The sequence below is a fragment of the Mobula hypostoma genome, chromosome 8 (assembly GCF_963921235.1).
Source record: "Mobula hypostoma chromosome 8, sMobHyp1.1, whole genome shotgun sequence".
Taxonomy (NCBI): domain Eukaryota; kingdom Metazoa; phylum Chordata; class Chondrichthyes; order Myliobatiformes; family Myliobatidae; genus Mobula; species Mobula hypostoma.
The window spans coordinates 69,440,737-69,453,276 of record NC_086104.1 but is presented as its reverse complement, the minus strand read 5'-3'; the positions used below and the strand labels follow the sequence as shown (position 1 = coordinate 69,453,276).

Genomic DNA, 12,540 nt, shown 5'->3' with positions numbered 1-12,540 from the left:
TTAACTTCCCACTATTTTTTGCTATATTATATGCCATCTCTTTTGCTTTTACGCTTTGACTCCCCTTGTTGGACACAGTTGCTTCATTTTCCCTTCAGAATACTTTTCATCTTTGGGATTTATCAATCCTGCACGTTCTGAATTGCTCCTAGAAGCTCCAGCCATTTCTGATATACCGTCATCTCTGCTAGTGTCTCCTTCCAATCAACTTTGGACAGCTCCTTTGTCATGGCTCTGTAATTCCCTTTGCTCAACTGTAATACTGATACATCTCACTTTATTTTCTCCCTCCCAAACTGCAGGATGAGTTATGATATATTATGATCACTGCCTCCTGAGGGTTCTTTTACTTTAAGCTCCTTAAACAAATCTGATTCATTACACAACACTCAATTCAGAATTGCCTTTCTGTTAGTGGGCTCAACCACAAGCTGCTCTAAAAAGCCATCTTCTAGACATTCGACGAATTTCCTTACTTGGGATCCATTACCAACCAGATTTTCCCTGTCTGTCTGCATATTGAAATACCCCATGACTGTCATAACATTGCCCTGATTACATGCCTTTTTTTTCTTCCATTGAAATTTGTATCCCACATCCTGGCGACTGTTCAGAGCCTGTATATAACTCCCATCAGGGTCTTTTTGCCCTTGCAGTTTCTTAACTCTACCCACAAAGATGCGGCATCTTCCAATCATATATCATCTCTTTCCAAGGATTTGACTTCATTTTGTTTTTCCAACAGAGCCACCCCACCCTCTCTGTCTACCTGCCTGTCCTTTCGATACAATGGATATCCTTGGATATGAAGCTCTCAACTGTGATCTTCTTTCAGCCATGACAGTTCACCACATCATACCTCCCAATCTCTAACTGCGATACAAGATCATCTACCTTATTCCATATACTGTGTGCATTCAAATATAACATCTTCAGTGCTGTATTCATCACTCTTTTTTGAATTTTGCCCTGATGTTACACTTCACCTCATCTTACTGACTGCAATTTTGCCCTATCATCTGTCTGTTCTTCCTCAGTCTCACTACACACTGCATCGACTTGTATATCAACTGCCCCATCCTCAGCCTGATCACTCCAGTGCATATCTGCCTACCAAATTAGTTTAAACCATCCCCAACAGCTCTAGCGAACCTGCCTGCAAGGATATTGGTCCCCCTTGGGTTCATACCTCCCCCAGAAGAGATTCCAAAGATCCAGAAATCGAAACTCTGCCCCCTTCATCACTTCATGAGCCACTCATTCATCTGTACTATCATGCTATTCCTGACCTGACTCACGTGTGGTACTGGGAGTAATCCAGAGATTACTACCTTAGAGGTCCTGCCCTTCAGCCTTTTCCCCAACTCTTCATACTCGCTGCACAGGACTTCTCCCTCCACCTCCACCACCACGCCCCCACCTTTCTATCTGTGTCATTGGTACCAATGTGCACCATGACCTTTGGCTGCTCACCCTCCCTCTTGAAAATCTTCTGCACCCCCTCTGAAACATCCTCAACCCTGGCACCTGGGAGGTTTCACGTTATCCTGCCTTCTGTCTTGTGGCCACAGAATCTACTGTCCATCTCCCTAACTATTGAGTCTCCTATCACAATTGCTCTGCCTGACTTTACCTTTCCCTGCTTAACCTCAGAACTAGACGCACTATCACTGTCCTGGCTGCTCCTGCTGTGCCCTTATAGCTCATCCGACCCAGCAGTATCCAAAAGGGTGTATACGTATTGCTGAGGGGATTGGCCACAGGGGAACCCTGCAAAGACTGCTTACTACCCTTACTTCTCCTGGTGGTTACCCATCTACTATCTGAAGCCTGCACTCTGGATGTGACCACCTCAGTGAAACTCTCACCTGTGAGGTTTTCAGCTTTCCAAATGGTCCTGAGTACATACAGCTCCAGCTCCTTGACCATGTCAGTCAAGAGCTGAAGTTGGGTGCACTTCCTGCAGACGTAATCATCAGGGGGAGCCATTAGATACCCTGAAATCCCACATCTCACAGGAGGAACATTCTACCATCTTGCTTACAGTCATTATACCTCTGACTTCTCAAACTTGAGTTCTAGCCTGCGCCTGTTCTCGCCCGAGCCTGTCCACTCCAACACTGTCCATCCATACAGTGGTCACTCTGCTTAAGCCTCCCACTACACAGACAAGTCCCAACAGGTCCCTCTCGCTTTTTACAATGGGCACGTAAAGTCCACAAGGACTGTTTTCAACTCAGTTCCGCAGATTATCTGGCCCCTCACCCCTTCCCTCCGTAATGTGATACCTGGAAATAATTTTGAGATTTTTACCATTGGACTTTTGTGTAAAAGATGCACAATAATTGGGACCTCTTCTGGGGCAGGTGGGTCCTGTACAAAAGGGACGGGTTGCACTTGAATCTGAGGGGGACCAATATTCTTGCAGGCATATTTACTAGAGCTTTTGGGAGTGGTTTAAACTAATATGGCAGAGGGATGGGAACCAGTGTGATAGAGCTGAGGATGAGCCAGCAGGTTTACTAATAGATGATGGGTGTAACATGATTGTAAGGAAGGACAAGCCAATGACTGGGTACAAATGCAGACAGAGCAAAGTTAAATAGTACCACAGAGGCAAAATTCAAAAGGGTGAAGAATGCAGGTCTGACAGTGCAGCATTTAAATGCGCATAGCGTTTGGAATAAGGTGGATGAACTCATGGTGCAATCAGAGATTGGTCGGCATGACATTGCGGGCATCACTGAGTCGTGGCTGAAAGATGGCCATAGTTGGGAACTTAAGATCAAAGGATGTACTTTGTATCGTAAGGACAGGCAGGAGGCATAGGGGGTGGTGTGGCTTTGTTTGTAAGAGATAGAATTACATCTTTAGAAAGAGGTGACATAGAGTCAGAGAATGTTGTATCTTTGTGGGTGGAGTTAAGAAATTGCAAGGGTTTAAAAAAACACATTATGGGAATCATATATAGGCCTCCAAATAGTAGCCAAGATGCAAGCTTAAGATTGCAAAGGGAGCTAGAAAAGGCATGTAATATAGGTAATGACACAATTGTAATGGGGGGGCTTCAATATGCTAGGGGATTGGGCAAATCAGGTTGGTGGAGAAGGAATTTGTTGAATGCCAACGAGATTACTTTTTAGAGCGGCTTATGCGTGAGCCTACTTGGGGAAAGGCTATCCTAGACTGCGTGTATTGTAATAACTCAGATCTTATTAGGGAGCTTAACGTAAAGGAACCCTTAGGAGACAGTGATCATAATATGATTGAATTCATACTGCAGTTTGAGAGGGAGAAGTATGTCAGATGTATCAATATTGCAATGGAATAAAGTGAATTACAGAGGCATGAGAGAGGAGCTTGTCCAAGTGGATTGTAGGGGGATACTGGCAAGGATGACGGAAAAGCAGAGGTGGCTGGAGTTTCTGGAAGTAGTTCACAAAACACAGGATAGAGATGCCCCATAGAGGAAGAAGTTCTCATATGGCAGGGGTAGGCAACCGTGGCTGACAAGGGAAGTTAAGGACCACAAAAAAGCCAAGGAAAGGGCATATAAGGTAGCAAAAGTGAGTGGGAAGTTGGATGATTGGAAAGCTTTTAAAATCCAACAAAAGGCAACTTAAAAAAATCTCTTAAGAAGGGAAAACAAGGCTGACTAGCCATTAATATAAAGCAGGATACCAAAAGTATTTTTTCAGTTATATAAAGAGTAAAAGGGAGGTGAGAGTTGGTATTAGATCACTGGAAAATGATGTTGGTGAGATAGTAATAGGGAACAAAGAAATGGCAGATGAACTTGATGGGTACTTTGCATCTGTCTTCACTGTGGAAGACACTAAGCAGTGTGCCAGAGGTCCGTGAGTGTCAGGATGCAGGAATGAGTGCCATTGCTATTATAGAGGAAGAAGTGCCAGGCAAACTGAAAGATCTTAAGGTGGATAAGTCACCTGGGCCAAATGGACTACATCCCAGAGTTCTGAGAGAGGTTGCTGAAGAGCGAGCGGATGCATTAGTCATGATCCTTCAAGAATCACATGATTCTGGCATGATCCCATTGGACCTGGAAGATTGCAAATGTCAGTCCACTCTTTAAGAAGGGAAGAAGGCAAAAGAAAGGAAGTTATAGGCCAGTTAGCCTCACTTCAGTGGTTGGGAAAGTTTTGGAGTCTAATATTAAGGATGAGGTTTCAAGGTACTTGGAGATGAATGATGAAGTAAGTCAAAATCAGCATGGTTTCTGTAAAGGGAAATCTTGCCTGACAAATCTGTTAAGAGTTCTTCGAGGAAGTAACAAGCAGGGTGGACAAAGGAGAGGCAGTGGATGTCATTTACTTGGATTTTCAGTAGGCGTTTGATAATGTGCCACACATGAGACTGCTTAACAAGATAAAATCCTATGATATTACAGGAAAGATACTGGCATGGATAGCAGAATGGCTGACAGGCAGGAGGCAGCGAGTGGGAGTACAAGGGGCCTTTTCTGGTTGGCTGCCGATGACTAATGGTGTTCTTCGAGGGTCAGTATTGGGACGGCTGCTTTTGACATTCTTTTGTGAATGATTTAGATAATGGAATTGATAGCTCTGTGGCAAAGTTTGCGGATAATACAAAGATAGGTGGAGGGGTAGGTAATGCTAAGGAAGCAATACGATTGCAGCAGGACTTAGACAAAATGGATGAATGGGCAAAAAATGGCAGATGGAATACAGTGTTGAGAAATGTATGATAATGCATTTTGGTAAAAGGAACAATTGTACGGACTATTATCTAAATGGGGAGAAGGTTCAAATATCAGAGGTGCAGAGGGACTTGAGAGTCCTCATGCAAAACTTGTATCAGGTTAAAGTACAGGCTGAGTGTGGTAAAGAAGACAAATGCAATGTTGGCATTTATTTCAAGGGGAATAGAGTATAAAAGCAAGGAGATAATGCTGAGGCTTTATAAGACACTAGTCAGGCCACACTTGGAGTATTGTCAACAGTTTTGGGCTCTATATCTCGGAAAGGATGTGTTGTCATTGGAGGGAGTCGAGAGGAGGTTCACAAGGATGATTTTGGGAATGAAGGGGTGAACATATGAGGAGTGTTTGGCAGCTTTGGGCCTGTACTTGCTGGAACTTAGAAGAACGCAAGGGGGATCTCATTGAAACCTACCGAATGTTGAAAGAACGTGACAGGGTGGATGTGGAGAGAATGTTTCCTGTGGCAGGGTATCCAGAACTAGAGGGCACAGCCTCAAAATTGAGGGGTGATCCTATAGAATGGAGCTAAAGAGGTATTATTTTAGCCAGAGAGTAGTAAATCTGTGGAATGTTCTACTACAGACTGCGGTGGATGCCGTCTATGCGTATATTTAGGGCGAAAGTTGATCGTTTCCTGATCAGTCAAGACATCAAAGGATATGACGAGAAGGAAGATGTATGATTTGAGTGGGATCCAGCATCAACCATGATGGAATAGCAGAGCAGACTCAGTAGGCTGAATGGCCTAATTCTGCTCCTATGTCTTATGGGTAATAAGATGTGCAGAGAGCAGCATCTGTGGAAGAATCCTTGATGTCATGAGATGGAGATCAACAAATGACTAAGCATTTTTTATTTAGAAAGTATCTGAAATACATCTTATGGAAATGTTTGTTTGATGATGAAATTCAATAAAAAATAAATTACAAAAAAAGTTCTTTCAATGTGGGTGTTGTTGGCAAGTCTTATTTATTGATTGTTCTTGACTAGAAGCTGAGTGACTTCTGATTTGATGTAATCCTACATGAAAGAGAAGGCTGAAGTAATTAGCAAAGATAAGAAATCAGTGAAGACAGCAAAGAGAAGATTCACTTACAAATGGATGATGAAAAGGAGACTTCTATTAAAGAATGAGGACAATTGGAACAGAGATTTTTGAGGATAGTGCACAGTGGCTGAAGTGTGTATTAATTGGGGATTGTGAGAGCTACACATTTGTCGAGGATTTCCTGTCATTCTGTAATTTCATGATATCTGCCACTTAATTTTCTATTGCTGTGGAAGGAATGAACAGTGGTATTTTAGCAGCAATTTGTGATGCAATGCAATGGAAAATTTTTAACTGGTACATGAAGATTTGTGTGATAATTGGTGAGGCATTGAAGGATGAAGTAACCATTTAATATAAAGACAACACATTAGAAATGAGTAAGTTAATGCAGTAACTGGAATGTTAGTATATGTGATAGTTACAACAGAGGGCAATAGCATATGTATTGCAAGATGAACTTGCAATATCATTTCATCCTGGGTCCTTCAGATCCCAGCCATTAAAATGCAGCTACCTTAATTCTTTGACTACAAGGACATACTATGTTGAGGAATAGTGAGTTACTGTTAAACTAATGAGTATTTATGCTTTTACCTGGTTTCCAGTATGAAGTGAAAGCACCAGTACCTTCTACTTGTTTCCGAAACATCTGTAAGCAAACATCTAAAATGCATGAAGCTATATATGACCTCCTACCTCCAGAACAAACACAGGTTGGTAATATATTTTTTTAAATCTATGCGTCCATAACAAATTGAGTAATGTGCTTTTGTATTAATATTGGATAGTATTAACTGGAAATACAATGTAAGAACATAAACAATATTGCACTGGATAGGCCATTTGGTTCATGATGTTGTGCTGATCCTGAACCCAACTTGAACTAAATGTCCTCATCCTGTGTATCATCCAAATCCCTCCATTTCCTTTATACTCGTGTTCATCCAAAAGCCTCTTAAATTCCCACTACTTCCACTACTATTCTTTATAACCTATTCCAGGTGTCCACCTCTGTGTGTTTTTAAAAAAAACAACCTCCCCCTTGACCTTAAAAGCGTGTCCTCTGATGTTTATTTCTACTCTGGGTAAAGGTTTTGACTGTCAACTCTGTATCATCCTGTGTTCATTATTTAGTGACGTGGCCATCGGAAAAAATATTTATGTTCTTATCTGGTCTGGCCTACACCTGAGTCCAGGTCCCCAATGTGGTTGAACTTTTAATTGGCACCTCATTTTGGGGTAGACTATAAATGCTGATTTTTTTTTTTTGTTGGCTGTGTCCTTGCTCTGTGATTTATTATTTTAAAAAAGTATCTAAAGAAAGGATTGTTTCGTGGTCTGTATTTCCAGCGATATGAAGATTGACAAATTAGCATTACAAGCAGCAGCTTGGTAATCTCTGATCAGAATTTTGGAGTCTGCACGACAGAGCTGATAATTTCGGCTGTTGCACACATATTGCCTCTTAAAAGAGTCATCCACTTTCCAGCTGTTCCCCATACTCTGTAAAACGCCTTTTCAAATATATATTCACTTACCTTTTGAAAGTTTTCTTTGAATCCTCTTCCAACGTCCAAACTTTTTTCCTTGTAAGTCTACATCAGGATCATGTAGGCTAGTGGTCACCAACCTTTTTAAGCCCAAGATCCCCTACCTCGACCTTAGTGAAAGGCAAGATCTACCTGCTAAATCGTTTAGAGAAAAAACAGCTCAGATTGTACTTCCAATTTGAGGCCTTTTATTTGGGCTAATTGTATTTAAATTACACAAAATACTTCTGTCAAACTTTCAAATTAATTCAAACAAGAAAACACTGTAACTAGCATATCAAGCAGGCCATAGCTGTCTTTAAGAATATTACAATACTTCACACCATTAATTCTAAGTTTCATTATTTAATTTTATTTCAATATGAAAAATAAATGAATAAAAATTGACTGTTGCTCTCAGTGTGATGACTGGGGCTGAATACTTTCTGCTAGTTTCCTGAAATTTGGCTCATAACTACAGACAGCCAGTCTGAGACCGCCGTGAGGTGTCTATCAGTAAGACAGCTCCTGTACTTAGATGTAATAATTTTCAGCTGTGAAAATGCAATTTCACATAGGAAAGTTGACCTGAAGTAGTAACTAACTTTTAGTGCCATAAAACCAACGCATACACCGCGCATTGCCATCAGTTTATGAATGGGGATGTGATTTTCACAGACATTTTTTAAACTCATTGTAAATATCCTCACCTCTCGTTCTGTCCTTTAATTGCAAAAGAGTGAGGAAGTCCTCCTTTGTTGTAAAATCTTTAAAAGTCATTCTGACAAATACAACAAACTGAGCTGTTTGCATTACTTCCCAGGATTCATCGAAATGTAGTGAAAACTATTCACAGAGTGACAAGTCCTCTAACACTTTTGTCGATCCATGTCCTCTGATAGTGACTCTACCCTCCCTGTCACTGTTGCAGGGCCAAGCGGTATATTATGTATTGCGGTTGTGATGTAGTTTTTGTTTTTAAAGTCATTAAAAACAGTCTCTGCAGTAATGGCCATTGCTTCCTTGAATAAATCGCCATCTGTAAAAGGCTTCTTGTGTTTAGCCAAAAGATGACTTACTTGAAATGATGCTTCAATAGCAGCCTTACTTTGAGCAGCATGTTTTCTGAAAAACGATTGCTGGGCCTTCAACCCTGATTTCAGCTCAACTTTCCTGGCACGAATTGAGCTCTTTGGGGGGTGGGGGGGGGGGTAGGTGTCTTTAAATTTCTGGTGGTTGGTGTTGTGGTGCCACTCCAGATTCCCTCTTTTAGTCAGCGCTTGTGTTTGGTGGCACAACATACACACACACTTGTCTTTGGGGAAGTCCAGAACGAGGGGTCACAGTTTGAGGATAAAGGGGAAGCCTTTTAGGACTGAGATTAGGAAAAACTTCTTCACACAGAGAGTGGTGAATCTGTGGAATTCTCTGCCACAGGAAACAGTTGAGGCCAGTTCATTGGCTATATTTAAGAGCTCCTGCACCTATTTTCTATGTTTCTATGTTTCACCAAGGTAAATAGAAATTCCTTTTCCCATTCTGGATGGAATTTGTACGTTTTTGCCTTCTTTCGTGGAGCCTCCGCCATGCTATCAGGATATCACGATATCACGAGCGACTGCTGTATACTGATGTTTGCGACAGTCTGTACTCTTATCCAGTGGTCCCCAACCTCCGGGCCGCAGACCGATACATTGCCTTGAAGAATGCAGCGGTAGCCAGGACACACCCAACACATCTTTAAGAAAAAAGCCGAAATAAACAAGCTAATTAATTAGGTGCCGCCCGGCACGTAAATGTTGGCCCAGATCAGAGAGGACGCAATCAGTAATCACCTCTGAACATTTACGTGCCCGGCAGCACCTAATTAATTAGCTTGTTTATTTTTTGCTGGCATTTATAGCGAGAGGATTCGAGTACAGGAGCAGGGAGGTACTACTGCAGTTGTACAAGGCCTTGGTGAGACCACACCTGGAGTATTGTGTGCAGTTTTGGTCCCCTAATCTGAGGAAAAACATCCTTGCCTTAGAGGGAGTACAAAGAAGGTTCACCAGATTGATTCCTGGGATGGCAGGACTGTCATATGAAGAAAGACTGGATGAACTGGGCTTGTACTCGTTGGAATTTAGAAGATTGAGGGGGGATCTGATTGAAACGTATAAGATCCTAAAGGGATTGGACAGGCTAGTTGCAGGAAGATTGTTCCCGATGTTGGGGAAGTCCAGAACGAGGGGCCACAGTTTGAGGATAGAGGGGAAGCCTTTTAGGACCGAGATTAGGAAAAACTTCTTCACACAGAGAGTGCTGAATCTGTGGAATTCTCTGCCACAGGAAACAGTTGAGGCCAGTTCATTGGCTATACTTAAGAGGGAGTTAGATAGGGCCCTTGTGGCTACGGGGATCAGGGGGTATGGAGGGAAGGCTGGGGCGGGGTTCTGAGTTGGATGATCAGCCATGATCATAATAAATGGCGGTGCAGGCTCGAAGGGCCGAATGGCCTACTCCTGCACCTATTTTCTATGTTTCTATGTTCTGGCTACCACTGCGTTCTTCGCGGCAATGTGTCGGTCTGCGGCCCAGAGATTGGGGACCACTGCTCTTATCTAATCTAATCGGTCACTTTGACGCAGCACAAGCTATGCTGAAAACGCGGTGCATGGCGGGGGAGCTCTGCACTGGGCAGAAAGAACGGAACTAAAACCCTGCAACCCGGAAACAATCTCTTTTTACAAACAGCTTTCAGTAGCGAAAGTATTGCTATATTACCATTATCCTAATTAGTATTACTTATTTTTATAATGCTCACATCAGTATTTGTGTATTTATTTTTGATTTTTTTCGGGATCTACTGGGAAAGTCTCAAAGATGGACTGGTCGATCGCAATCGACGGGTTGGCGACCACTAATGTAGGCTTTCAGATCACTTTTGTTATTCAACCCTCCCAGCAACTTAAAATGAAGTGTGTTTTTTTTTCATTTTCCCTGTTCTGATGAAGGATCTTTGACCTGGAACCCTTTTCTGCTTCTCTTGACCTGTGTAATGTTTCCAACATTTTCATTTTCAATTGTAATTTTTTTGCTTTTATATGACATGCACTATATTACAAAACCAAGTTCCTAATATTGTCTCTCTACTTGTTTACCATTTTTCAAAAACTTGTGTGCAGTCACTTTGAGCTTTCTCTGTTCTAGCACTTCACCCAATAATTAAATGCAAAAGGTAACTGGTGGAGTATTGTATAGGTACACTCCATTTAAATGAAGGCTGTGGTTTATCTTAGTTCATTGTGGAGCACATAAATGAACCCTTACAACACACCATATTCATGCCAAAAAAATTATGCCTGTCTAAAATTATCTGATTTGCCTGCTTTAATCCTGTAAACTTCCCCATCAGATCACCTTTAAATTTCTCCTCTCTAACCTCAAGTCTGTGCTCTCCAATTCTATGCTGCTCTAAAGCAAATGTTTTACATTTGCAGCATGGTATTGAAACTCTTGTGTACCCTTAGATAATCTTTGCTATCCACACCACCAGTTCTTCTGTCATATGTAAACTTATGAACCAGACCACCATTCTTATCAAGTTGTACAATAATGATGTAGAAATGGTAAGGCACCAAGAAGTTAACTAATACATTCAAATAATGCACCCCAGATGTATTAGATTATGAAGACGCGCAGTCCTCTTTTATTGTCATTTAGTAATGCATGCATTAAGTAGTTCTGTTATTTTTACTACCAAATAATTACAGAATCCCCCTATAAAATCTGATATTGCCTCTCCATGGCCATTCATTACAAGCATTAATTAATGTTTATTTAAAAATTAAAGAATTAGTGTTTTGTGTTTAGAAATAGGGGTAGTAGTAGGCCATTTGGCCTATTGAGTCTGCTCCATCATTCAATATTGTTGATTTATTATCTCCCTCAGTCCTATTCTCCTGCCTTTTCCCCATAACCTTTGGCACCCTTACTATTAAAGAGCCTATCAATCTCCGCTTTAAATATACCCAATGACTTGGACTCCATAGCTGTGAAAGTGAATTCCACAGATTCACCACCCTTGGCTAAAGAAGTTCCTCATCGTCATTGTTCTAAAGGGGGAATTCCGTCCGTTCTGAGGTTGTGCCATCTGGTGGTAGACTTCCCCATATAGGAAACCACATCCCCATATCCACATTATCTAGGCCTCTCAGTATTTGATAGGTTTTAATGAGATTCTCCCCACCCCCCATTCTTCTGAACTCAAAAAGTCAGTTGGAAATGTACTAAAATATTACTGTGAGAAATTGGTCCCATTGTACAGAATCTCTGGAAACTTAATGTTGTATTTGTGGAAAGGAAATGTGTATGAGAGCAGGTGGTAGCAAAGTAGGAAAAGGGGCAAGAGCACAAATTAACATCATAATGTGAATGCATTTCTCTTTGAACCTTTAGATGTTGTTCTTGAGAATCAATTCAAGTTTTAAAGTTCATTTGAAGAGGCAACTTACCCGCTTAAACGTGGTGAATGATGGTGGACCTTTACATGGGTTTGTACATTTTTTTTGATTAATATTTCCCCTTGAATGTATTTGCATATTGCTGAATGTAAAATCTGCCATGAATCAGCACAATCCAGCAACATTTATAAATTTTTGATCTTTAAGAATAATGATTAAGACTGATTTGATAATACTGCTGAAAGTACCTGTGAGTAACATTTTAAGATACTCAGTTTTCTGGCAAATGCTTTTATATTTTTATGTCAGGATACCTTTGTAAGATTTTCAGTAATTTGTTTTAAAAATAATAAAAAACATTTTTAAAGCATCCTTATTGGTGTCATGGTTGTAGAAAAAAAAACTGTTTAGAGCTGCTTTTGAATTTATTTGACTGCAATTGGTATAATTGTCGTGATTATTATCTTGAATCAGGGCAATTTACAGCACATTTTATTTTCACCTGAAAAATACAACAGTTGTAATATGCATTTGAAATTCTTCAACTTAAGTTATTTGAATTGCATGTAAAATATCAGCTCAAGTAAGTGGTTACTCTTGCTCCAGCCTCTGCTCTTTCTTAGTGGGTTTAGCAATTGAATAGTGAATACTTGTGTAAAACTACTTCAGTTATTTGTTGAACTATGCTAGCCACAGAATGAAATGGTAAAGTTGTCTATCTTTGTCTGTGGTCATTGCAACTTCACAGCACAATGAGCAAGGCATTATGTTACA

The 12,540-nt window shown here is 40.9% G+C and overlaps 1 protein-coding gene across 3 annotated transcripts in view; it reads left to right on the top strand.

The window, feature by feature from the left end:
- vps54 (VPS54 subunit of GARP complex) overlaps positions 1–12,540 on the top strand; it is a 90,527-nt gene that overhangs the window by 76,292 nt on the left and 1,695 nt on the right. For all 3 annotated transcript variants that reach the window (XM_063056092.1, XM_063056090.1, XM_063056091.1), the window contains 2 exons: positions 6,398–6,505; positions 11,762–11,856. In XM_063056092.1, coding sequence (XP_062912162.1) covers positions 6,398–6,505; positions 11,762–11,856 — 203 coding nt within the window. The remainder of the gene's footprint in view (positions 1–6,397; positions 6,506–11,761; positions 11,857–12,540) is intronic.